This window comes from Kwoniella pini, chromosome 2 (assembly GCF_000512605.2).
Source record: "Kwoniella pini CBS 10737 chromosome 2, complete sequence".
NCBI lineage: Eukaryota > Fungi > Basidiomycota > Tremellomycetes > Tremellales > Cryptococcaceae > Kwoniella > Kwoniella pini.
Window position 1 is genome coordinate 149,679 of NC_091717.1, and position 25,633 is coordinate 175,311.

Sequence of the window (25,633 nt, forward strand, 5' to 3'; positions counted from 1 at the left end):
TCTCTAAAATTAATACTTAATGCAAGATTAAACAATTGTATCCCTTCGAATCACCAAACCTAGATATATATCCTAAATGCAACCTGTGAAATGCAAATCCGCTAATATCATATATATATCATTATCAAAATCTCAAATCAACTCCCTCCCTCCCTAAATTTTATTTGCAAAATTTTCAATTTTTTTCATCTCCTTTCTTTAACGAAAAATTCCAAAACTAAATAACTAGCTATTGTAAAAATTCCAAAAACAATAGCTAATAATGCTGTATCAGGCCACCAAAAAGCTTGAGCATGAAAACCAAATGAAGAAAGAACTATTCAAGCCCAAAAAAAAATCAGAAAAATCAAATCAATCTATCCTATCCCACCAAAAAGGGAAAACTTACTTGTAGCACTTGGAACTTGAATATCTAATCCAAATTTCCTTTCAATTAATTGTAAATATCTTAATTCATTTACCAGAAGTGCTTCATATCCCGCATGAAAGAATGAAAGAGTTTGCATCCATTTTAATCCATCTGGTACTCTATCATAATTCATGAGTAGACCTGCAAAGAGTAAACTGCACAAATTGGGAAGAAATTATTAGCTTGATTCTCTTTACAGTTGAGAGACTTCGTGACATATACTCACTTGTAAAGCATCACCAAACTACCTAATAAATTCGCTACTCCTAGATCTGCTACAGCGACGGAAAGGAAGAGAACGATACTTGATGCAGTAAGGTTGAAGAGCACAAGAGTCATTATGAATTTCCAAAATGCTGATACTTCAGCATTAAGACCTGCTAGACCGTATACTATTGATCCTAATATGAAAGGAGGAATAACTCGAAGAGGGATGATATCAAACAGGATTTTAGAAAGGAAATAGGTTATAGGTGCGTAATACCCATTAGCCCTACGTTGTCTCTTTGTCAGCACATTTTCACATAGGAATAATTTTGAATCAGCTCACCTTTCACGCATGAACAACATCCTCTCATTTGCAAAGATCCCGAGAGAACTCAAACATGAAAATCCAAAGAGTGATAAAATAAAGAGGAAAAGACCCAGTCGGTTCCTGCAAATATGCGTATAATTAGCCACCGCGCCAAGTATAAAGATTTAGTACAGCCTCTCACTGGAATCCTGGAATATCATTCGTGACATGATAGAAGAAAAACCCGCATACAAGCGCGACGATGATCGCAACAGCATAGTGTGTGGCCATAAGTAGGGGGTTCCTATGATCATTTGACCCATCAGTATCGATCAGCGATTCAATTCAGACCTTGAATCGACCTACCTGTATAAGTTCTTGAACGCCCTACCACTGAGTAATCTAAATTGTGTCCAATAAGACGCTTTATCGGAACCTTTCAAGAGTCTCGTCTCTTCATCTATATCCCTTGAGGTGTCTCCTCCATCAGCCGATTGACCTTGTTGTATTCGCGTGATCTCGGCTTCTACAATTTTAGCATCATCGCTTGCTCTAGCTGCAAGTACCAATGAAGCTAATTTTTCAGGTATCGGTGATATGTTGTCGGATCCCGAAGGTGTAGATGAACCTGATCCTGACAAGTTTGACAAACCTTTCGAAGTCGTCGAAGTGAATGCACCTAACATCTTCGAGGCTTTGGCTTTTATTCCACTGATGACTCCTTCTTCAGTCTCCTCCGATACATTATCACTTGCGTCAACAGGTAGTCTTTCTCGAGCGGTCCCGAAACCATTTTCGACATCGATGTCCCTTCCATTGGACCCTGATATTCCATTACCATTCATTTTGACTTTGTTGTCATTTCGGTGATCCCCTGACGCTTCGACTGTAACATCGATAAGATAATCCGCGATATTGTACCCCTTTGGACAATCATATCCCAATTTTTCGAAGTGATGTTGTGCTCTTTCCGATTCACCAGAGTATACCAATTGCCCTTTAGCCAGAAGCAGTAACCTGTCAAAGAGAGCTACAATGTTGGATTGAGGTTGGTGGATAGTGAAAATCACTGTTCGGTTATACTGTTTCGCCAAGGTGGACAGGGAGGATATCACATTGTAGGCGTTGTACGAGTCAAGACCTGTGACATCCAATCATGATCAGCATATGGAAACCAAGCAGATACGAACTGATTGCAAAGTACTTACCGGACGTAGGTTCATCTAAGAACAAAATACTAGGCCCCGTAACAAGTTCGCAAGCAATTGAGACTCTTCTCTTCTCTCCGCCGGATATGCTTCTCTTTCCACTTTCACCGATTCTAGAATCTTTGATACCTAGAATACCTAATTCGTTCATTGTCTCCAACGTTCGGTAAACTTTGGCTTGATGGCTCATTTCCCTAGGTAATCTAAGTAAAGCACTATATAAAACAGCTTCATAGACTGTTAAAGTGGACAACAAGGTATCTTCCTGATCCACATATCCTACTACCCTTCTGAAAGTAGCTTCATCCGTTATAGTTCTGCTATTGATATACATATCCCCAGACACTTTACCTGATTTAGCCTTTCTAGCTAAGATATCGAGTAAAGTGGATTTTCCTGCACCGGAAGCTCCCATTATAGCTAGTAATTCTCCAGGTCGCACGGTTCCTGTGATATGGGATAGAACTCGTTTGGAAGAAGGTAAATCATATGAAATATTACTGAAGTGAAGCGTGGCGGGTACATGATCAGCCATCAGCTTGGCAGCTTCGTCTTCTGGTAATTTCACCCCGCCGAAACCTTCTGGGTGTCGATGAGTTCTGCCAAGATACCATAACACTGCGAACAGCAAATGTCAAATTTTGATTACCGAGATAATTAGGCAGATTACTCACGTAGACAAGCCAAAATAAAAATGAGAGCAGCCAATGCAGCACTTAATGCCACCCAAACACTATTATCTGGTCTTTCAGGCCTTGTATAACCTGGTACTTGCGTATAATGTAGACATTCTCCAGAATCGCAATCAAGGGTAATTGACTTGTCGCCGAAGATATCATTAATGAGCTGATTCATAGCTGGTTCTTCGAATGAACATCCTTTTCCGGAAACACAGTTGAAAGATCCTGGTCCTTTAACTTCTTCGGCTAAGAAATCGTCGATATCTAACGGATTTTAAACGGTATATCAGCTATAGCATTGACGATCTAACATAAAGAGAGGGAATTGACTTACTGACACTTCCATCTTCTCCACACAAGAATCGTCCAGGTATACAGCTACATTCAATTTCCTGACAATTATAATTCGTTTGATTCGAATCGAAACTTTCTTTTGATTGCCAAGAGCATTTCGTTAATTCACAATGGAAAGATTCTATCCGATCAACCCAAAATTGAAAATTGCATTCTCCCGAATTATCCTCTTGTATTCCAATTTCCAATCCAAAAGTATCCAAAGGTGAGAATGATGAGGTAAGATTAGACTGGGGTTGAGCAGTTTTACAAGAGAAGGTCACTTGGGGTGGTTTATTATCTGGTATAGTATCTATGATCTTTCGATCTACGCAGTAATCGTATCAGTACCTTTCAGATCATTGCAACTGCTGAAAGAATAATTCGACTTACTGGTTACATCGCACATTTGGAAATTCCTTTGTACGGCCAAACCACCTTTATAACAGACCATATCATTCTCCTCATCCCCATTTGGATCCTCCGATTCATCAGACGAAGGCGATTTGTATTGGAATGCTGAGCATGCTTTATCTGTCTTGCAGACTGCGTACAGAACCGCATGATCTCAGTATATCTCAAAGGTCCGGAGTATAGGACTATACTGACCATTACAATTTATACCTCCCCAACCATCTTTACATTCACACAATTCCCCTTCTGGTCTGGGATACCTTTCATCTCCATCACTGAGCGCACCGCACACTGAGCATCTTTTTATCAGCCATCATCGATTTCAGGGTTAGCTTATGCTGATTGGCTTACGTGGAGTTAAACAATCTTGACCCCCAAAACCTGGTTCACATCTACATTGTCCATCAAGATTATTACACTCTCCAGCATTTCCACATTGAAAAGCAGGTAATTGACAATTGAAGCAAGGTGGACAGTTTGGTGGTCTTCGATTTGGAGGCAGCTGCGCATAACCGAAGGAGGAGTTAGTTTATTGCTTATTCGCTCCATTCCGTAAATTGAATCTCTTATCACGCTTGAATATCTGAATACACTTACTAAAGACGAATTATATTGTATCTGACTAAATCCTACCTCTCCTCCTCTTAAACTCATCAATTCTGGTGAGATAGATGATCGGGAAGATATCGAACCATACCCTGCAGATGCCGATACAAGCGGTAAGAGGAATAAGAGGGATGCGAGCATGATGATAGGCGATCGGTCAGGAAAGGGCAAGGTGGCCAATCTCGAAAACAATAGATTATCGGACCGATCTTGTTGTTGTAGGTCCCCGTTCTACTCTCTGAGTATAATACAAGGACGTAGTACGGCCGGTGAGTACTTCAGAGATGGTAGACTATAGCAGTCTTAGTGATCAAGGCAGACTGACAATGCTTGTTAGTATAATGGACAAACCGAACACTGATGATGCGTAAAGTACTTGTAGGGATAACCGGTCAATGATACCGATCAATTCATCAATGTAAGCGGAGGTGACCGATATAGTTCAGTTTAACCGGAAAAGGAAGGCTTAGACTGAGCACCGTGACTGATATTGTATGCATCAGTTAATTTGTTGCAGACTGAATGTAAAATATTGATTGGTACGAAGCTAAGCAAGCTAAGCTGCTCAAATTGAGGACGGCGACCTTTCGAGGAATTACCAATCCAGATGGACAGCAGAGTACAAGATCACTACATGCATCAGGGAAGATGTGATACTCATAGCGTCCAGAATCAAGTCTTCAAAGTGCAAAAGATGCTCTTGCGCTCATAAGTTAATTACCCTTGACGACGCAATGGCCTGTTTGTATGTGTCATATGGGTCATACGCATCATGGTCCTGTAACAGTACAATCAGAAATCTGTTCGATGCTTACCAACATCACCTTCTGCTATGTCCCTGATTTGACCTGGATCATATATATAACATCCGTCGTCTATAAGCTTTACCTGTTTAAGTAACTAACAGAAAATAACAGAAGTATTCTGAAAACAGAATTATGACTCGTGCTAAATCCACGAATAATGAGAACATAAGCAGAAAGAAAAGATCAAAAAATAAGAAAGACAATGAAATAAGGATAAACTCCAAGCAGTTATTGGAGAAAAGCGATAATGAATTCCAAAAGAAGAATAAAGTATCGGATGAAAAGACTATCCCAACTTCATCAGAATTCATCAAAGATGAAAGTAAAATTTCAATTCCAGTAAAAATTGGAGAAGATATCAAATTTGAAGTTCATAAGAAATTGATGTCAACTGGGTAAGTCTGGTTCATTAATCTCGTCATTTGTGATTAATAGATACTTGTTTTACTGATCGCACCTTCTAGGTCATTTGGTTGGAGTGGAAATAGAAATAGTAAAATTACTCTTGGAGATGGAAAGAACGTTAATGTCAGCGTAAGTCGTTTCAACTTGTATATTGCTTTTTTTGAAATATCAATACTGATTGACAACAAAATAGATCTCAGTCAATATCGTTGTTCAAAATTCAAGTTCCCAGAAGAAGGACTCATTAGCTAAAGAATATTAAGTCTAGTATGAGGAAAGAAAACTGGATTGAAAGGTAAATACTGCTTTAGTGAGAGTAGCAATAGTGTTTGATTTATTAGATCATGACATAATTTTGCATACCTTGATCATATCAATCTGTTGTAATTAGCAATAAGATCGACGATGTGAAAGTCGTGAGCCTCGGTGCATGCAAGCACCAAAGTCTCTGCTTCGCTCATTATCATCACCAGTCATCTTATAGGATAAGATAAGATATTTGATCAAGTAACAAAGATGACCGAAGGCATGTATGTTTATTTGGTTCGTATATTACTACTACTACTACCCAAATCATGTGAGACACATCACTATTACGGCGTTTCGGTAATATAATAAATCACACTTTACACCGTATTACACGCGTCAACTTGATTAAAATTACCTTTTATAGTAAATTTACTTTAACTTGACGTAGGTAAACAAGATTACCCTGATTTGTTACTAGTAGTATTCTACAGTTAATAAACCCCCCCTATTCATTCACCATACTATCTCTTCTCACCATACAATTCACTTCTCTCATAACCATATTAGTATTATTATCATCTATATAATCACTCTACGTACTATTCACCGTACAAACCAACTTCACCTACCACCCCATATTACATTCATACTACATAGTGAGTAAACATACATCTCATTCATTTAAGAAAAATAAAAAATCCCATACATAACAAGGTATTATATGCCTTATTCCCACACACTCCAATCTCATAAAACATGCATTCATCATTATCATTTACTTCTTACTCGTTATCATCAACTATGTTTATGATGATGATAATAGAGTAATGTAATGATTGAACTTGGACGCGTCGCGGTGGTGGAGGTTGTCCAACATCATCTTCATCTTCATTAATCTTCTTTTCATTCATCCTTACCACAATAGAGCGAGGAGATGGATGCATCTCATCTCAAGAAGCGTGGGAAATAAACCAAATCCACTCGGAGATGATATGAAATGCATTCACCTTACTACCTTATCATTCAACATTCCTCATACATACACTCATACCCACCTACATTCCTCCTTTATATGATACATTCCTTGTCTCATATGTCTTCTTGCCACCGGATTCGAGTGTCATGGTCGATGCATAGACCTAATGAGGCCACATGCTGACGTTGATTTATCATTCAACTTTATCACTGATCTCTTTCAACTCTCTCATCCACTCATACATACATCCACCATGCCATTCCTATTTCATGACACCCATTCACACTCTCTCACAGACAATGCCCAAGGTATCAGCCAAAGACACCAAGAAATCCGCCGGGGTTCAAGCCGCCGCCAAAAAGAGAGCTAAGAAGGACCCAAACAAGCCTAAGAGGTGAGTCTCATTTACAAAACCACAAAGGTCAATGTACTGACGATATCACTCATTTCTTCTTCTCCCTTCTTCCTGTAATACAGAGCCCTCTCTGCCTACATGTTCTTTGTACAAGATTACAGAGAAAGAATCAAGGCTGAAAACCCAGATGCTACTTTCGGTGACGTTGGTAAGCTTTTGGGTATCAAATGGAAAGAAATGAACGCTGGTGAAAAGAAAGTGAGTTATTTCCGCAAGTCGTTTAGGGTATGGTTATTGACCATTATTCACTTATTTAGCCATACGAAGATAAAGCCAAAGCCGATAAAGATAGAGCCGATAAAGAAAACGCAGTTTACAAAGGTAATGCTAAAGCTGCTAAAGCCGCTGCTAAACAACAAGCTTTAGCTGCGTGAGTTGATTTATTTATCAGATTAATTGTTTTAGTCGAATAGGACTGACGATTTTATTATCTTTAATAGCGATGATGATAGTGAAGAAGAGGAATCTGATTAAATGTTATTAGTTCATCTATAATTTCGCTTTTTCAATCCCATGAAATTTACTTTTCTTTCGATCGGTCGTCCGGTTGGTTGGTCTTACTTTTATATGTATATATATGATTTATATTCATAATATTTCGTTTCGCTCTTTTTATTTATCAAGTAACCCCAATGATTATGAATGGGTGTGAATATGCTTTGACAATTTACCTGTCCATCAACGTTGCGTGCTCTAAATCTGATTGTATGCAAGAGAGCAAGTCTTAAGTTTGTATCAAAGTATTAATGATGAACGTTTATGATGATGTTTATTTGTTATGTGCCACTGTAGGAGGATTTGTTAAACCTGAGTAATATAAAGCGTCATAATCATCACCAAAAAACAAAAAAAAGGTTATCATCATTCTTTTTGGCATTTTCGTTTCACACATCACACATTACATATTTCATTTTGATTTATCTATCAGTCGTTAAGATCAACTTCTGTACTCGATTTGATTGAGTAGATCTCACTAATTTTCACCTACCAAATTAAAAGGAGGAAAATTGTAATTAGGTCAAATATCTTTATCCCTTATCTTTATTTTATAAATTTAAAATTACCTAATAAATTTATATTCATATATATAAAATGAGAATTACAAAAGAACAATTAAAAGGTATAGATAAATATAAATATTCAGGTATTGATAAAAGTATTTTATCAAAATATGTTTTAGGTCCATTTTGGACTTGGTTAGTTACACTTTTTCCAAAAACACTTGCTCCTAATACCGTAAGTTTTCTTCTTTATTTCATTTCAATGAAATAATCAAAATTGAAATGTTCATAAATTACTTGTACTGATATGAATTATTTGGCTTTTTAAAAATTAGATTACCTTCCTTGGTCTTTGTTTTGTCTTTGCTAATATTTTCACATTACTTTATTTTGATCCTACATATGAAGGTAAAGTTTTACCTAGTTGGGTTTACTTATCGTAAGTTTTATTTAATTAGCTTTATTTTACTTTGTGTTGCAATTAACTGATAAAGGTGATAAATCATATAGATGGGCTATTGGATTATTCGCCTATCAAAGTAAGTATGATGGAAAATGTTAACTAATAAATTGTGGGAGAATAATCTGAATTATAGTTGATTTGATTTTGATTATTACACCTCAGGTATGGACGCTATTGATGGTAAACAAGCTAGAAGGACTGGTATGGCTAGTGCTTTAGGTGAAATGTTCGATCATGGTTGTGGTGAGCTTTTTGGATAGCTATTGCTTAAAACATAACAGCTCATTAATCATAATCTCGTAGATGCAATCAACACCACCGTAAGTTTTAATCTACCAAGAAAGTTATCGATTTTATTCACTGCGTAAAAAACCCCCGAAGGCTTATGAAACGATTTTGTCCCGTAGCTCGAAGTGGTCCTCTGCGCTCACGCTTTAGGAATGAGCAGATCGTGGTGGACTGTAGCTTCTCAAGCAGCTGCTCTTTGCAATTTCTACGCTTCCACGTGAGTTGTGCACCCTCTTATGTCTCAACACCCATTGAGTACCTCAGACTAGCAATTCAAAATTGGATTCTCAATGCTGACAATCTCAAATAGATGGGAAGAGTACCACACCGGAACATTATACCTCTCAGCATTCTCCGGTCCTGTGGAAGGTATCCTTATGATCTGCGTTATATATTTAATCACGGCTTTCCACCCTGCTGGTCCAGGTTTCTGGTCAACACCAATCTTGACTCCTTTGATCAAGGCTTTCCCTCAATCATTGAATTTACTCCTCCAGGTTAATGAATTATTAGGATTGAAAGGATCTTGGAGATTGGAGAGATTACCTGCAAACGTCGCTTTCATGAGTTTTGGAGCTCTTGGCACGGTAGGAAACATCTTCACTGCGTGAGTTGTCACTGCGATTCTCCATAGTAAACCAAGGCGTCAAACACAAATACTCACAGAACATGTGAAGACATATTAAGTCGGCTGACGCTATCCTTATGCAGCTACTCAAACGTCATTCAAGCTCGAAGAAAAGCTGGGAAACCCATCTTTTCCCCCTTGTTGGGATATCTTCCATTCTTCACCCATACTTTGATTTTGGTCACTTGGTTACATGCTGAATTGAGAGGCGGGGTCAGCTTAGTACACGATGCCAGGCTTTTACCTTTTATCGGATACTGGGGAATGGCGTGAGTCGGTAATATCCATGATGTACCTCCTATAGGACGTGCAGCTGACCCTTTTTATTCATTGAATAGTTTCTCTTATCAAGTTTCGCAATTAATTTTGGCCCATGTTACCAAGTCACCTTTCCCTTATTGGAATGGTATGATGGTTTATTCGTTATTCGGTATGATTGATGCCAATTCACTCTGGTGGTTTGGACGGTAAGTCCTGCTATCCTGCCTTGGCGCTCTGTTTCGAACGATTTTTAAGAATGCAATAATACGGAATTACGAACTGATGTCTGATATTGTAGTGAACCTCTCGTACAATCCTCACCAGTCGCTGCGAATGTATTTATCAGCATGTCATTCTTCGTAGCTCTGTTCAACTATATTAGATTTGCTAGAGAAGTCATTTGGCAAATGTGAGCTTTGCTTCTCTCTCTCGAGAAACTACAGCCTGCTGATATCAATGCCTTCGCAGTACTGAGTATACTGGAATCGCTTGTTTCACCGTTCGACATAAAGATGCTAGCGGGAAATGGGTGGAGAATGGAGTTCCTGATAAGAAGTCTCAATAGGTTCTCCAAACAAGAAGTGAAAGGAGCAATCCTTTAACTATGACGTGGTCAATCAGGATTAAGGAACGAATTACAGCTCGGGTGAAATTGAGGTTCGAAGGATTGCAGATGGATCAAACAGCTAAAGGGCTGAAGGTTGATGGAGTGAATAGAGGGATTTTGGGATTATGTCAAGCGAAAAGAAAAACAATATACATATTTGTTCTTATCTTCCATCATACAAGGGGTTCAACGTCATGTGGATATACAATAGAACATTGATATAGACGAATGCTTGATACATGCATAAAACATTGAATAACATATAGTCTATACTCTGAACAATAGTTGGATATATGATGACGTGGCATTGATATCGGTTATTTCCCAGTGGCGACATTATCAATTCTTTACCGCGTGGTTGAGCAGTGCCTGACTATGAAATCGAAGATTATTTTCAAGTTAGTCTTTCTGAAATATTTTGAACCATCATTCAAAATTACATTAGACATTGTATCATACAATTAATAAAGAGATTAAAATCACATCTGATTGCTTCTTAATTTTCGATTTTGTCTACATCTGATCGATCTCAAGAGAAGGAAGGGACTTGAAAATTCAAAATGCCTGCACCAATTAAATTATTTAGTACAAAACCATCTTCATCAAAACCTAAAAAACAACCTATTGAACCTTTACCTAAAACATTTTCAGAAAATCAAGCTAAAAAAGCAATTGAAGCTTTATTAAATCATTATGAAAAAGTAAAAAATCAAAAAGAACAAGAAGAATTAATTCCAAAAGAAGAAAATGTTTGGTTAGTTGTTAATACGAAAAAAGGAAGTACTAAAAGGGGACTTATGCCTATTAAGATGTAAGTTTGAATTATCATTGTTTTTGGGTGTATAATATGTTTGAATATTTGAAAAAAAAGGATGGAGATTTTGAAACTCATTAAACGAAATGAAATGTATTTACATTGAGAATTTTATACTGATTATCTCTTTTTAATTCCTTAAACTAAATTAGTCAATTACCTAATCCTCCTCTTCCACCACCACCAACAACTTCAATTTGTTTAATTTCAAAATCACCTCAACGTGAATATAAAGATTTATTAATTAAACATAATATAAAATTTATTTCAAGAGTAGTTGGAATTGAAAAATTAAAAGGAAAATTTAAACCTTTTGAACCTAGAAGAGAATTAATGAGAGATCATGAATTATTTTTATGTGATGAAAGAGTTTTAACTTTAATGCCTGGATTATTAGGTAAAATGTTTTTTGAAACTAAAAAGTGAGTTTTGATTTTATTAAAATCATTTATATCGTATAATTAAATTATTGATTAATTACTTTAAACTTTTTGTTCAGACAACCTATACCTGTTAATATGCTTAGAAAAGATTTAAAAGCAGAACTTGGAAGAGCAATTTCTTCAACTTATTTTCATCCTTCAACAGGTACTTCATAGTAAGTGACATTTATTCAAACGAAAATCTAAAATTGCCTTCTTTTTTTAAAAAAAGAATAACGCTAACTTAATACACTTCACCTATCAACAGCTCAATTAGAATTGCTACACCTTCTTCTTCAAACTCTTCAGAAATTTTACAAAATTTATTAAGTGCACTTCCAAATGTAATTTCAAATATACCTGAAGGATGGGAAAATATACTTTCAATAGGTATCAAAACATCAAATTCAATAATGTTACCAATTTGGAATTCAAATTTAAAAGGTAGATTTGATAAATCAATAAAAAATCAAGATAAAGAAAATGATATTGAAATGTCTGAAGAAGAAGAAGAAAAAGAAGAAGAAAAAGTTACAGAACAACAACAACAACAACAACAACCAAAAAAGAAATTAATTTCTTCAGACAAATCTCAAATACAACAACAAAAAAAGAAATCATCAACTATTGGTTCAGGTAGTGTAACTAAAAAAGTTAAAAGTGATTTAATAGGTACACCAAAATCAAAGAAAGTATTGAAGAAATCAAAGGCTTAAAAAGGTTTTCAACGACCATATACTAGATATTTACTAGAAATTTGAGATGTTTAGCTTGATTTGACTATTTTTCTATATTTATGTACTATTTTTGAAATTTCTTATGCATGCATTAAATCAAAATCTAATTTAATTTTTTAACTAAATTACATATTAAACCTCATTATGATATTTTATATAATAAAAATAATGATTATATAGATCTTACATTATGAAAGAATATTTAACGATATAGATTAATGTATTTTCTATATATTAAAAGTACCAAAAAAGGTTTTTGAGCAAAATTAACTCTTGCTTTATAAATTTGAAAAAGGGTATATGAAAAATGCCATGTTTGATTTTCTTGAATGAAATGAAAAATTGAGACTTGATTGATTGTATGTAAATGCAAGAATTGAATGATATTGATTAAAAACTAAGTAAGTACCTAAAAGGAAAAATCTCCTTTTCTCTCCCCAAATTAAAAAAACTAATTCCCAATTTTTAAACGATTAAAAAGTTTGCCTAGTTGCAGTAACAGGACTTAAACTTTGTGAAATTTTATTAGTTGGTGGAGGAGGTCCATTAATTAATTGACTTTCTCTTAAAGGAGTTATACTTCCAAAAGGAGTTACTGCACCAGGTGTAACAGGTGCAGATCTATTATGTTTCATATGTGCTTGAATTAAATGTCCTGCAGCTAAAGCAGACATTAAAGATAATTCACCTGCCATTACAGCTGCGCAAATTATTCTTGCTAATCTTTGAGCATTTTGACCTGGATTTGTAGAATGTGCACCTGCTACACCTAACATTTCTAACATTGATCTTTGTGGTGATAATATTGTTCCTCCACCAACTGTTCCTACTTCGATTGAAGGCATTGAACATGTTATTAATAAATCGGCTCCATCATTGATTCTATAAAATCCCAACAATACATTCATCATAAGCATTCTGCCTTTACAAAATTAATAAGCGAAAGAAAGAAAGAACTCACGGTTCCATTAGTGTCATACAATTCGATGATTCCACGTTTTGAGCTGGATCTTGACCACATGCAAGATACATAGCCTGACGACGATTGATCAATCAGCATCGGCCAATTGCCACGTACCGGTATATCACACTCACCGTCAAGATGTTCGCCGCATGAGCATTGAACCCACCAATACTACCTGCCATTGCACTACCAATCAAATTCTTCTTGATGTTCAAATTGCACAAATCTTTCACTGTAGTCTTCAGAACACTCTTCACTATATGTCCAGGGACTACAGCTTCAGCAACAACGGATTTACCTCTACCTTCAATCCAATTGATGGCAGCTGGCTTCTTATCCGTGCAGTAGTTTCCACTAAGTGCTAAGACGTGCATTTCAGGATATCGTTGTCTTAAAACTTCTAAAGCCTTCTCCACACCTTTTGAAATCATGTTCATTCCCATTGCATCTCCAGTTTGAGTCGCAAATCGAACATAAAGAGTTCTTCCAGCAAGGGCACATTCAAGAGTTTGAAGTCTCGCGAATCTAGAAGTCGAGTCGAAAGCAGCTTTAAGTATACCGAAACCTTCATGAGAATCTATCCATATTCTAGCGTCACATGCTAATACGATCGAGGGGAAATCGATAGCTGGACCCCGAGTCATCGCATCGTGCGTTAAGACGGTGGTCACTCCACCACCGGAATTGAGAGCTTTACATCCTCTGGAAGTCGAGGCTACGAGAGTACCTTCCGTGGTTGCCATTGGAATATGAAGTATTTCACCATCGACGTTGAGTGGACCAGCGATACCAACAGGGATAGGCATATAACCTACAACATTCTCACAACATGCTCCGATAATCTGCTTATAATCATAATCGGCCATAGGTAAAAGACTGTTCTCCAATGTTCGGGTGACGGAAGCTCTAGAGATGACCGCTCGTCGGACACGTACAGCACGCTCCAGATTCTTGAGTACCTTTTCCAAAGCGTAAGGAGCGATCTTGCCCTTCTCTACCAATAGGATTATCTCCTCATCGGATAAATTGTTTGATCCAACGCCACCAGCGTAGATATCAATGCACTCTTCAAGTGACCTTCTGCCGAATGTCATGGACTGAAGCGAGGAACTAGAATCGGACTTTGAGATTGATGTTTCAGGTTCGGAAATGATTGGCACATTCGGTGCTGACGGCTGGACCATGACCTGACCAAGGTGGCCATTAGGTCTATCATCACCCTTGGGCGTTTGTTCTCCATCCTTGATATGTGCAGAGTTAACGGGAAGTTTGCCTCGGGGAGTAGCTGATTTGCTAGCGGCTTTTCTTGCTCGGTCGTTCTTCTCGGCAGATTCGAATACGCCTACCAGTATTTGGGCGGCAGCAGCGACAGGACCTTTACCGCCCATGGAGTTTGACGCGATACCCTTGATGAGATAACCGTTGAGCAATACACTAATACCGAGTGTCACGACAATCCATTTACTCAACACTGGGTCGCCGACGAGTTGAGTCCATTCGCTCATGAACTGATCGATGGTAGCCATTCTTGAAGGAGTGTAATCTTCACTTGACGCGACAATGTTGGTAGCTGGGATGATCTGTACGGCCATGTCAGTCTCGGATGGTTGATTGTCATATAATGCTTGGAGCATAGGGGAAAGGGTAGGACTTCTAGGATCAAGCATGGCACGAGGGTGAGATTTGGGCACGGAATGTGTCGAATGTCGTTTCAAGGCGGTTTGCTCAGTAAGGGTGGTACAGAGGTTGAGTATGTGTAAAGTCAAAAAAGAGACGATCAGCAGGAGCTTGAGTCGAACCATAGGGTTCTTAGGTTGACCATCGGCTTCTTTAGGGATGAATGATTTGCTTGTTGGTGAAGGTGAGATTGAAGATCCATTAAGAGAAGCATGACTAGAGTTTCTTCGAAGATGTTTAGCTCGTCGGTTACCCCTGATGAGCTTTATTCGATGCACTTCCACCATGACACTGAGAATGGCCACATAGAAGGAGAAGAGGAAGACACAGTCGACAGCCATAATGAGAGCAGCTTCACATTCGTATATATCGTTAGCGAAGATTGGCAAGCATAGGACAAATCATGAAGCCAGTCTCACCAAGATAGCAAAACTCCCTTAATCCGCCGATCCCACTAGCCGCACCTACACTCAAAACGGCGATCTCGATCGCATAATCTCTAACAATCCTGACTCCAGATTGTTTGACAGCATCTACAACTACCTTCTTCGCTGCGACAGGCGCGGCCCATCTGACTTTGCCTTCAGCTAGTCTTTGCAATCGTTCCAAAGGAGCAAGCTCCTTGTGGAGAGTACCCAGATCTAATCCTAAACCAGTCTCGTCAACGACATCGTCCACCGGTGACATCTCGGGTGAGGTTGGAACAGGGGCTATGTCGGGGTTTTGTAATACCGCCTTTGCGAGTAGGAACGGTTTATCGAATCCAACGGTGATGACCAAGAAAGGTAATGCTTCAGACAAGCAAATGGGATCCACAGGAACATTAAGCAAATATGCTGCGAGTAAAGCAACAAGGAATGCGAAGGTTGAAGATACCAAGGTGGCCACGGCTACAAGCATGAAGTGTTAGCATATCAGGTCTTACTGTTCTGATGAATGTCAAATGTTTTGGAATGAAGCGGATTCTACCGAACAAAACTCACGAAGCCAGAAAGAACTTCCAATATTCCTCATACCGATAAACAAGTGTACGAACACACCATGCATCAGTATATAGCCAAGTAAAACGACGAATATGTCCGCGGAGTCAGCATTCTACGCAAGGCGGACACAGGGTCAAGATCAGTCAAGACACAATTGGTATGTTATGTTCGGAGCTCGAAATTTCGAGAAAAACTCACTTTGGCCAAATTCCAAAATCGCATACCGAGAGCTCTGACGGCGTAAGTGAACCATCGAACATTCCTCAATCCATATAAAGCATCTTCATCTTCCCTTTCGCTCTGGTGCATACCATCGCCGAAATTGGAAAACAATCCTGCGCCGTCGAAACTAGGTAAAAAGCCCCAACTACCAGAATCTGAAGACGACAGTATTTGGAATGTAGTATTTGAGTGAGACGGTGTGAATGATGGTAACTTGCTGAGGGCATTTAGGTATAGTAATGTAGGTAGATCAGGAGTAGGAGCTTGGAAGAAGAGTGTCAAGACGGATTGAGATGAATGTAAGGGGTGGGGAACAAGGGTTGGTTTGATTGAAGAGTCAAATCGAAGATCTTTATAAGTATATTTTGAACCTCCAAATTCCACACTAAAATCGTTCAATAACCATTCTTGCCACTGTTCAACTGATCCTTCCCAATCTTCCCTGACTACAACTAATTGCTTGGCCAGAACTACGGCAGCTTTTTCTCCAGCTTTATTACCTCCGATTTTCTCGTCAAAGACATATCCCCCTTCTACAGCGTTAGCCTCTAATATACGTCGAAAATCTCCCACTGATACAGGTTGCCAATCTTCTCCACTCCACGGCGTAGCAGTATTTAGATTGCTTGCTATACTTGAGCTGGTACTTGGAAGACCGTAAAGTGTTTCATCGAATTGTGGTGGATGGGACAAACGAACGAGGTGAACAGGACGCGGTGATGGAGAAGTAGATTGGATATTGAAGAACACCGATCCTTTGATTGCTTGTAAAAGTTGAAAGTAGACTAGCGTTACGAGGATGAATGTTGTCGTTATAACTTCGATGGGAGCTGAGGATGCAAGTGAAGAGAGGGAGACTAGGGTAGATCGAAGCATGTTGAAAAGCTTTCGTTGTAGGTAAATCTGGTGGTACGAGCTTTTAGTTTGTCTATCGAAAATTAGATGAAGGTGAAGGAGAAGAAGGGGAAAGGGATTTTCTAACTCGCAGCGACGAGCTGCTTCTTGTGAATCAGACCCCCTGTCGATGGGATTGATGTTTTCCGTGTGTTGAACAACAGAAATAAATGGAATATATTGATGCCAAGATTTGGTAGTATATCTAAAAAGTCAAAAATCCAGGAAATCGGCGAAACGCGATTTTACCCAATAACAACAATATTTTATTATTATTACGAGTATATCACACACTGTCCGAGAAATCCGCGCGACCACAAGTTTCTTTTGTCTTGTCTTTGAAGTTGTTATCGTTGTTGGTATATGATGCCCTGCTCGTTATTATGTACGAGCCAATGCTAAAGGGCTAAAAGGTGGTGGCGACTGACAGAGCAATAATGAGATTGAGAAATGTAAAGCCAAATCATGCAAAGGGTTTGAGCGCATGAACAGGGTCAATACGATTAAATGCATAACGATACATATACTACTGCTCCTTACTCGTACTACCCAACCAAAATGGCACCATACGACTCTTGAGGAATGTGGTACGACAGGTCTAGGAATAACATTAATTAATAACAAAAAACCTAATTCAATCTTACTAACAATCGTAATTCACCCCCAAAGAATTCAATCCAAACACGTGGAACCGGTAATTGTTCAATCAATCATTACAACAACACCCTTTTCCTATTGCTGCGCGCTACCTCAGGGGAAAGACCAAATCAAACGGGGATACGCGCTAAAGATCACTTTTTTGGAATACATATTAACGAGAAAAAGTTCAGTTTGACCCTAAAACCCTGATGCATCCTTCTTTTATACAATACGCTATTCTACATGATCGAAGTCAATGCGCCGAGAGTACTATGGACATACTGATAGAGAATGATATGATATGATATGATATGACGATGACGAAACATCCCTACTGTTCACGTCTAGGCTCTGTGTTTAACTTATATAGGTATAGTTGTAATCCTCAGGCGGTTCAATTCTTCCAGTATCGAGAGCGTCCCTTCTTGTAGGTCTTCTTCGGCTGTTTCCTGTGACCTGTGAGGACTCTTGCCGCACTTCAACAGCAATCGATTCAGCCGGCGCTTCGTCTGATACTTGGGTATGATCACTTAATGGTCCATCTACTCGTTCAACAGGTTGCGTTTCGGTCGACGGGAAGTTTCGAATTGGGCAACGTCTTGTGAATGGCCAATCACCTTGTAGGGCATCTTCTAGTGATTCATAATCCAGAAAAGTAAAATAATTAGATAAACCAGGATTCAGATGTGAAAATTCACGAGGATGAATAAATTCTATTGGAATCTTTGTTCGACGCAGTACACTAGAAGCGGTAGGAGCAGGTGCAGAAATTAAAGGTTGAGCAATTTTTTCTATCTTTCCAGACCAATCAATTTGTATTTGTCTCAATATCTCTCGTCTCCTGCTTTTATCAATCAATTTTGATTGTTTAAGATCAAAGGTATTGGCAGAATCAATTGTTAAAACAGGCACTAGCTGAGTATAAGTTGCTGATTCCTTTCGAATTTCCTCCATCAATTCAAACATATAACTATTCATTGATGATATAATCTCATCAATTTTATTGTTATCCTTTGGATATATAGGTACTACTGCAGTTCGTACATTTTCTGTGTCATACCTTTCCATTTCTATAAGATTTCCATTTTCGTCATTCGCGTATCCCACAGCTGTAGGAGAAATTCTGTGAGAGCAATCTGAGATTATCCATATACTTGGATTTGTCATATTACTGATCGTTTTATGTAGGAGCGATTTCTGTTCAACTGCAGAAAACATGTTCAATTCTCTCAATTGCTCAATAGGAGGTTCCATTTCATAAACATTTAATTTTGTAATGGTATACTCCGTTTTGCGAGATTTGAGTTGCTTTGGCAGTGTATGAATCGTTTCATTTACTAAGTCGTGCCAATAGTCCGCAAGATCTTGATTATATTTTGTTATATCGCCAACGAGTTCATCAGTCTGTTTTTCAGTTGTATGTACTCCAATGGCATGTCTATCATTTAACAATTTGTTGAACCCTATGATCTTGTCTTGAATCTGCCTTATACCTACCTTTCCGATCTGCTGCGACAGTCTTTGAGATATCCTTCCTTCAGAGACATGTTGCAATACTTCATCAATTAATAGCTTCATACTATGGCAATCTTGTGTCAACTTGTTATCATTGACCGATGTAGACACTTTTGCTGTACATCTCGGTTCCGACATTTCCCATCTTGATTCGCGAATCGTATGTTCATCATTGTAGGAACCCGGTGTGTAATATGGATAAGATGCGCGTTGCAAGTAAGGCATGACGTTTATAGAGAATACCACTTGGTCAGACTTGAATTGAGCGGAGAAATTGACATCTCGATCTGTGCCATCGAGCGAAAGATGGGATGGTTTGGTGGCAGAACAGGTGTCATGGGTATTATTAGACATGTTGTTCTCTAGTCAGAAAGACCTTTTATCAAAGGTGTGAGCGAAAAAGATCAAATCCATCAAAATTCGACTCACAATGTTTTTATTGAAAATGGGAAAAAAGCTTGATTTGTATCTGACGAATACTTTGTATGTGGAAGAATATGATTATGGGATATATAATCTGTTCTAAAGACACTCCCACTTATAGTGGTGGAGTGGGTACTGGCATTTCGATGGACTCATAGCCTTCCTGACTTTCCATTGACTTAAGACCCAAATATATTTGAAGATATTGTCAAAAGAGGGATTATAAAGTCATACTGTGCTTGAACGTCACTGAGATATATCAATAAAAGGATGATCAAACAGATATGTCGATGTATAAGAAATTGACTGTAAGTTTCTATTTTTCTACGAATGTAATACAGTATGATCGTCATCGAGAGCTTGTGCGTAAAGATCAAAGAAGCATTCACAGGTAAGAAATTCGACTTCGTGTTTCAGTCCTTCGCTTATCGTCTTCTTGTCCAGGCTATCAAATGGATATGAGCAAGAGTATTACGAAATGGACTAGCATCCTAGATCAGTGGCACTGGAACCAGTCACAAACGGCTAACGAAGTGGCGAAAGAGTGTTCGATCTCTACCGTTGTCAGTAGTGATTTTGAGCAATTCTAAAGGATTCGACGCTCATACAGTGATCTTATGCACGGGATGCATTATCGCGCTCTATGAACAATATGTATTTAGATAATCAAATCTTCCTCGTCATATTATAGTTTTTAACGAAACAACCCAACCATTCCCATCTCTCCGACCATTTGTTGATGAAACAAAAGTTATAGCACAATACGTTCATGAGCAATATGAGTCAGAACAAGGCGTAAAATTAGAAAACTTCAAGGAATGTTAGTAAGGTTAGATTTCAGAGCTGTTGTTATATTTGCGTTGCAATTCTTCGAGGTCTCTACTTTGCAGAAATTTTACCTTGGGTAGTAGGACGTGTCCCCTGATACTTTTCAAAAACAGATGATCCTTTGGACCAAAACCAAGAGTTATAATCTTGGAGATCAATATGTGGGGGAGGATCTGATTCAGATTCGAAGTCAAGTTCACTAGGTATAATATTGAAATAATCTGAATAATTCGGATCTTTTGAATATTCACGTTCGATAATTTTATCCATTAATTGTTTTTGTCTATCCCAGCTAGATTTACTCAAATCATCAATATTATCTTTTGAAACATCATCTAAGTTTGATCTCCATTTTGTAGGTTCTTCTTTTGATGCAGAGTCACATTTTGATTGAACAATTTCGATGAATTCAGAAGTTCCTTTCTTATTCCCCTCACTGGTTAAGAATCCTGGAATGCTCAAAGGTCTCATATGATGTATAACTTTCATAGGATGATATTGAATTGAGAACTTCCCATCATAAACGAATGTACCTTCTACAGGAGGATGCTCTGATACTTCCTTTTGATCAATCTCACTATCGTCTAAATTCATTTTAGTATTCTTAGCTAAATTTGAAGCTGCTGCTGTATTCGCTTCAACTTCATGTTGTGCCTGTGCTTTAGCTTCAATTTCAGCTTGTGCTTGTGCTTTCGCTTTGATTCTATCTTCAGCTAGTTTTAAAGTTAATTCAATATCATTATCATCATGAATTGTAACGTAAGGAGCATGGATCAAAAACTCCTCTCGATCAATATAAGCTTTACTTTGCTCTTTCCCACTTGAATAAAATTCAGTAATTTCTTTTGAATATCCATCCCAATCAAATGGGTTTTCCAGTTCATTCCAATCCATATTTACCTCTTTATGGTCTACAGAAGGATGAGGAAAAGATTTAGGATAGTCATGTTGAGATACGATTTTATGAGTTATAAACTTACTTTCTTTAGGATAATCTTTACTGAATTCTGCATAAGCTCCTTCTAAACATTCTTTCAGAACTGCATTACCTTGATTCATCTCTGCTTCTGTTACTTCTTTCCAAGATGAAGCAAAAGTATAATTTAAAGTTTTTGGGTATTTTAGACTTCTACACGAGTGTGCTTCCAATCTAGGTACAAGATATTCTCGATCGAATTTATCAGCTGCTTTCCAAAATGCATCTGAAGGTTTAATTTTTTCACGATCGTATGTACGTCTTGAATACCATCCTGATTCCGGGTGTAGAGAGTAATCTCCAATTCGCTTCAAACCTTTCAACAAGTAATGCGTTGCAACCAAGACTACTGGGAGTGACGATTCATCGCCCTTCTTTTCTTCCCCAGTTTCCTTGGATCTCGTTTCTTCCTTGACAGCATCAGATACTGTCTTGAAATCAGACAAGTTTGGAGCGGGGACTTGCTGTGGTTCCATCCCTTTCTCCGCAGTCTCAGGCATCGTTCTCAAGTCAGACTTAGTTGAGGCCTCAGAAGCTTGGTTGGGTTGTGACATTATGAAGGCGCTGCAAAAATGCAAAAAGTCTAGATATAAGTACTTTGATGAAATATATGGTTGGTCACGCTGTGAATGGAATGATGTTGTTGTGTCACGCCACTAAATTGGTAAGACAAGACGAGTGACACCAGATGATAGTGAATAGCACTGGGTTTTATATGCATGAAACGCTCTCACAATCCTAGAATATCCGATTATCCCGGGAATCCCAGAAGAAGGCATTTATGAGGTGACGAGTATCGGACAATGGATGTTAAGATACGTTAGACTTCTCTAGGTGGAGTAAATTTCTAGCCCTTTTGACTGGGCCATTTTGGCCATTTCGAGGATGATGAAAGGGAATCCGAAGAGGACGGGCAAGTAAGAGTCCAAAAGACAAGCTCACATTGAAATATCAAATTACTATAACAAATCTCACTAGTCCAGAAGTACTAACACAACTAACTTCCTACTTCAAGAAGTGATCCATGCGACCCCTTTCGGATTCTCTCACACTCTAGAGCAAGCGCCTCACGTCTATTCAGAGAACGACCAGCGGATTTTCGCTTTTGTTGATTCTTGATGAGCTGATCAAAGCCAAATACATTTGTGGTCCAGTCATAAGTAACATTAAGCATATAGCCCATACAAAATACTCGGAGGTATATTTTCATTAAAGCGCTGACTCATTGCAAGGAGGTTTTCGTTCAAGCACATTAGACCTTCGGAAGTATTTCTTACTGATTTCGACGTAAAACGCGATAGCACAGAGCATACAGGAAATGATCTAGATCGAATTGACTTTTCCTCTAAATATTGAGTTATGACTCAAAACTCCATCTGGTTCGGTGACAAACCATTCAAAATGCTTATTCCGCTTGCCCGAAGATTCATTATCTCCTCATGCACATGGTTAATTGGTGCTTAGTCAGTTTTGACGATCGAAAATGGAGAACTAGAGGTAACCTCCACTCACATCTTAAGCTAAATTCAATTATGAACCCTTTGACCCTGAATATCTATCATCATCATAACGGCGAGATCTCCATGAGATCTCATTGTCGTAAGCTTTAGTCTTCTGTCTTTCCTTTCTCAAATAAACATATGTATGAGTGACAAATGATCGGATTACTAAGCGGGATCCTCCACAACACCGAACACAGATGATATACAAAATAAATGTGGTGATTAGATAAGCCCTGAAGTAGATAGTAAAGGTTGACAAAGCATCTAAGCACATTATTCAGCATGTGTGATTTATTTGATCAAACTCGGTCTCACGGACATCGTCCAGTTATTATGACTCAATAATCTTGGAAGGATATATAAAGTAGCTATATTGAGAATGAATTTCATTTCTGTCCATATCATTTTCCCATCAAATACTTATTGTATATCACATTCAGACGATTATTCCTTACAATCGGAATTGAACAAAAAACCCATTACGCATACCGAATCAGACATAACATTCCATCATGACTACTACCGAACAGAACGGTAATGCTCCATTTGAGCGAAATGATACGATTGATACTTATTCTTCAACAATTGCAACACCTGATCCTAACGCTTCTCCTTCTCCTAATCGGACTGTTGTCGATTTAGACGCTCAAGCAAACGGGAAGGAAGGTGCTTCTCCCCAAAAGCTAGAAAAGAAGTTAGAAGAAGAATTGACTTCTGAGCAAGCCTTACAAAGACATAAATCCACTACAGTCAATGGAGCCGAAATTAAATTAAGTCAAAAGAGGAAATGGTTTTTATTATTAGTCTTCTCTGTGGCACAGGTAAGTCGATAGATGTTTTGATTACTTCCTATTATGGACTGAGTGTTAACTCTTGAATCTCTAGTACCTCGATATTGCATCATATTCTGGTCTTTTCGTCTTCACAGATGCTATACTCAATGATCTCGATATCCTTTACGAATCGTCATCATGGATCATCGTGAGTACCTTCTTTTCCAGCTGAATGCAAAGTTTCTGACCCATTTGAATAACCCTCGCAGACTGCATATTCAGTAACTTTCGCTGCATTCTTACTGTTTTGGGGACGAGTGTCGGATTTATATTCTGCCAAGCCTGTATTCGCTTATGGCTTCCTCTTTCTCGGTATCACCAACCTTATCATCAGTTTTATGACGAACAAGTACGCTTACTTCGTTATACGAGCGTTATCCGGTATAGCAGGAGCTGCTACAGTGAGCTTTTCAAAGCATATTCAAAATGTCTATTCAACTTCACTAACGAAACTTATTGAAATTTGCAGATTCCTTCAGCATTCCGATTAATTTTGGCGATTTTTGAACCATCCGAATTAAATGTGGCACTCACCTTATTTGGTCTAAGTGGTGCACTTGCCAATGTAACAGGTTTAGTTCTTGGTGGTATCATTGGTTTCATAACTGCTCATGGTCAAAACGAAGCATATAGATGGTTTTTCCGAGTTATCGCTATCATTTGTTTACCATTCGCTTTTGCAGCTATAACTTTAGTACCTAAAACAAAAGGTGATAAATCCGATGAATGTAATTCTCGTGATAAATTTAAAAGATTAGATTTAATTGGAGCTTTTTTAATGTTAGTAGCTATCATTTTGTTAATTCTTGGTCTTACACTTGGTGCTTCATATGGATGGAAAACTGCAAAATTCTTAGTACCATTTTTATTATCTTGGCCATTATTTGTGGCGTTTTTTGTATGGGAAGCAAGATTACCTGAAGGTTATGCTTTAATTCCACCAAGTTTTTGGAAAATACCTAATATGACTCTCTTAATCGTTTTCGCTCTTGGAATTTACCCATGGTGGGCTGTAAGTAGACATTCTTCAGCAAATTACAAAGTATATTGAGCTGATTATTTTTTGGGGGGTTTGGATAGGTTAATCAACTTCCCTTAGTTGAAAGATTTTTAGCTGTATTCAATGAGAAACCTATAATTGCAGCTGTTAGAATGTTACCTCAAGGTATAGCGGCACTTGCTGTAGCTATGACAATTCCACCTTTATTACAAAAATTAGGTTCAGGAAAATGGCCAATAGCAGCTGGAATGTTACTCGGTTCAGTCTCTTATCTTTTAATGATTTTCGCAAATCACGGTGAACTTGGAGAAACTTATTGGAGATATCTATTTCCTGCTTTCATAATTGGATCAGGAGCTGCAATGGCTAGTTTCTTAGGTACAAAGTAAGCTTTTTATCCATTTTCAGATTTGTCATGAAGGTTATTAAATTCGAAAAAACAAGCTAATATTTCAATTTTTTCGTTGCTTTAGTATAACAGTAATGACTTCAGTACCACCTGCTATGTCAGGTGTAGCAGGAGCAATGCTTCAAGTTTCTTTACAAGTTGGTGCTGTACTTGGATTATCAGTTCAAGCTGGTCTTTTAACTTTAAATGAAGGATCTTTCACAAATTATTCGAATGTTCAAGCTTCATTTTGGTTCCAATTTGGTTGGTCACTTTTAAATATGCTTTTAATTGTTATTTTCTTTAGACCTGGTAAAGCTGCTGAAGGAAGTGCGAGAGCAGATAAATTAGAAGGTAAAGAAGGACCTGAATCTGCTGCTGTAATCGTATAGATAGTCCATATGTTTTCTCCATTTAATATAGATTTTTCTGTATCATGTATCACTCCTCCATCTTAATATATGTTACTTCTTACCGTTAATGAGAATGGTCTAACGCATTATGTTACTTCATATCAGATGATCTCACATCAATTATGTGACCACAAAGTTCT

The 25,633-nt window shown here is 38.0% G+C and overlaps 9 protein-coding genes across 9 annotated transcripts; 5 read left to right on the forward strand and 4 right to left on the reverse strand.

The window, feature by feature from the left end:
- Window positions 1-185: 185 nt before the first annotated feature.
- Window positions 186-4,305, reverse strand: I206_101375 (uncharacterized protein; the record flags this gene model as incomplete). The annotated part of the gene is made up of 13 exons (XM_019158355.1): window positions 186-316; window positions 389-564; window positions 636-902; window positions 960-1,064; window positions 1,126-1,227; window positions 1,290-2,064; window positions 2,132-2,749; window positions 2,806-3,075; window positions 3,146-3,472; window positions 3,538-3,690; window positions 3,754-3,849; window positions 3,910-4,060; window positions 4,156-4,305. The coding sequence occupies 13 exons, from the start codon at window positions 4,303-4,305 to the stop codon at window positions 186-188; spliced, it is 3,321 nt and encodes a 1,106-aa protein (XP_019008968.1).
- A 797-nt stretch (window positions 4,306-5,102) lies between these two features.
- Window positions 5,103-5,637, forward strand: I206_101376 (uncharacterized protein; the record flags this gene model as incomplete). Its single annotated transcript, XM_019158354.1, has 3 exons — window positions 5,103-5,365; window positions 5,435-5,504; window positions 5,569-5,637. 3 exons carry the CDS (start codon window positions 5,103-5,105, stop codon window positions 5,635-5,637), a joined length of 402 nt encoding a protein of 133 aa, XP_019008967.1.
- Window positions 5,638-6,899: 1,262 nt separating this feature from the next.
- I206_101377 (non-histone chromosomal protein 6) lies at window positions 6,900-7,489 on the forward strand (the record flags this gene model as incomplete). Its single annotated transcript, XM_019158353.1, has 4 exons — window positions 6,900-6,994; window positions 7,078-7,213; window positions 7,273-7,385; window positions 7,456-7,489. The coding sequence occupies 4 exons, from the start codon at window positions 6,900-6,902 to the stop codon at window positions 7,487-7,489; spliced, it is 378 nt and encodes a 125-aa protein (XP_019008966.1).
- Window positions 7,490-8,107: 618 nt separating this feature from the next.
- On the forward strand, window positions 8,108-10,221 carry I206_101378 (uncharacterized protein; the record flags this gene model as incomplete). Its single annotated transcript, XM_019158352.1, has 11 exons — window positions 8,108-8,251; window positions 8,352-8,455; window positions 8,527-8,555; window positions 8,642-8,722; window positions 8,783-8,799; window positions 8,887-8,984; window positions 9,078-9,374; window positions 9,479-9,664; window positions 9,734-9,862; window positions 9,955-10,065; window positions 10,125-10,221. 11 exons carry the CDS (start codon window positions 8,108-8,110, stop codon window positions 10,219-10,221), a joined length of 1,293 nt encoding a protein of 430 aa, XP_019008965.1.
- Window positions 10,222-10,823: 602 nt separating this feature from the next.
- On the forward strand, window positions 10,824-12,215 carry I206_101379 (uncharacterized protein; the record flags this gene model as incomplete). The annotated part of the gene is made up of 4 exons (XM_019158351.1): window positions 10,824-11,074; window positions 11,230-11,499; window positions 11,577-11,675; window positions 11,768-12,215. 4 exons carry the CDS (start codon window positions 10,824-10,826, stop codon window positions 12,213-12,215), a joined length of 1,068 nt encoding a protein of 355 aa, XP_019008964.1.
- A 494-nt stretch (window positions 12,216-12,709) lies between these two features.
- Window positions 12,710-16,958, reverse strand: I206_101380 (hydroxymethylglutaryl-CoA reductase (NADPH); the record flags this gene model as incomplete). Its single annotated transcript, XM_019158350.1, has 6 exons — window positions 12,710-13,118; window positions 13,198-13,271; window positions 13,332-15,229; window positions 15,297-15,767; window positions 15,861-15,972; window positions 16,059-16,958. 6 exons carry the CDS (start codon window positions 16,956-16,958, stop codon window positions 12,710-12,712), a joined length of 3,864 nt encoding a protein of 1,287 aa, XP_019008963.1.
- A 1,014-nt stretch (window positions 16,959-17,972) lies between these two features.
- On the reverse strand, window positions 17,973-19,484 carry I206_101381 (uncharacterized protein; the record flags this gene model as incomplete). The annotated part of the gene is made up of 1 exon (XM_019158349.1): window positions 17,973-19,484. One exon carries the CDS (start codon window positions 19,482-19,484, stop codon window positions 17,973-17,975), a length of 1,512 nt encoding a protein of 503 aa, XP_019008962.1.
- Window positions 19,485-20,432: 948 nt separating this feature from the next.
- Window positions 20,433-21,911, reverse strand: I206_101382 (uncharacterized protein; the record flags this gene model as incomplete). The annotated part of the gene is made up of 1 exon (XM_019158348.1): window positions 20,433-21,911. One exon carries the CDS (start codon window positions 21,909-21,911, stop codon window positions 20,433-20,435), a length of 1,479 nt encoding a protein of 492 aa, XP_019008961.1.
- A 1,460-nt stretch (window positions 21,912-23,371) lies between these two features.
- I206_101383 (uncharacterized protein) lies at window positions 23,372-25,472 on the forward strand (the record flags this gene model as incomplete). The annotated part of the gene is made up of 6 exons (XM_019158347.1): window positions 23,372-23,680; window positions 23,745-23,840; window positions 23,902-24,093; window positions 24,162-24,704; window positions 24,773-25,077; window positions 25,166-25,472. 6 exons carry the CDS (start codon window positions 23,372-23,374, stop codon window positions 25,470-25,472), a joined length of 1,752 nt encoding a protein of 583 aa, XP_019008960.1.
- Between the last annotated feature and the right edge of the window lie 161 nt (window positions 25,473-25,633).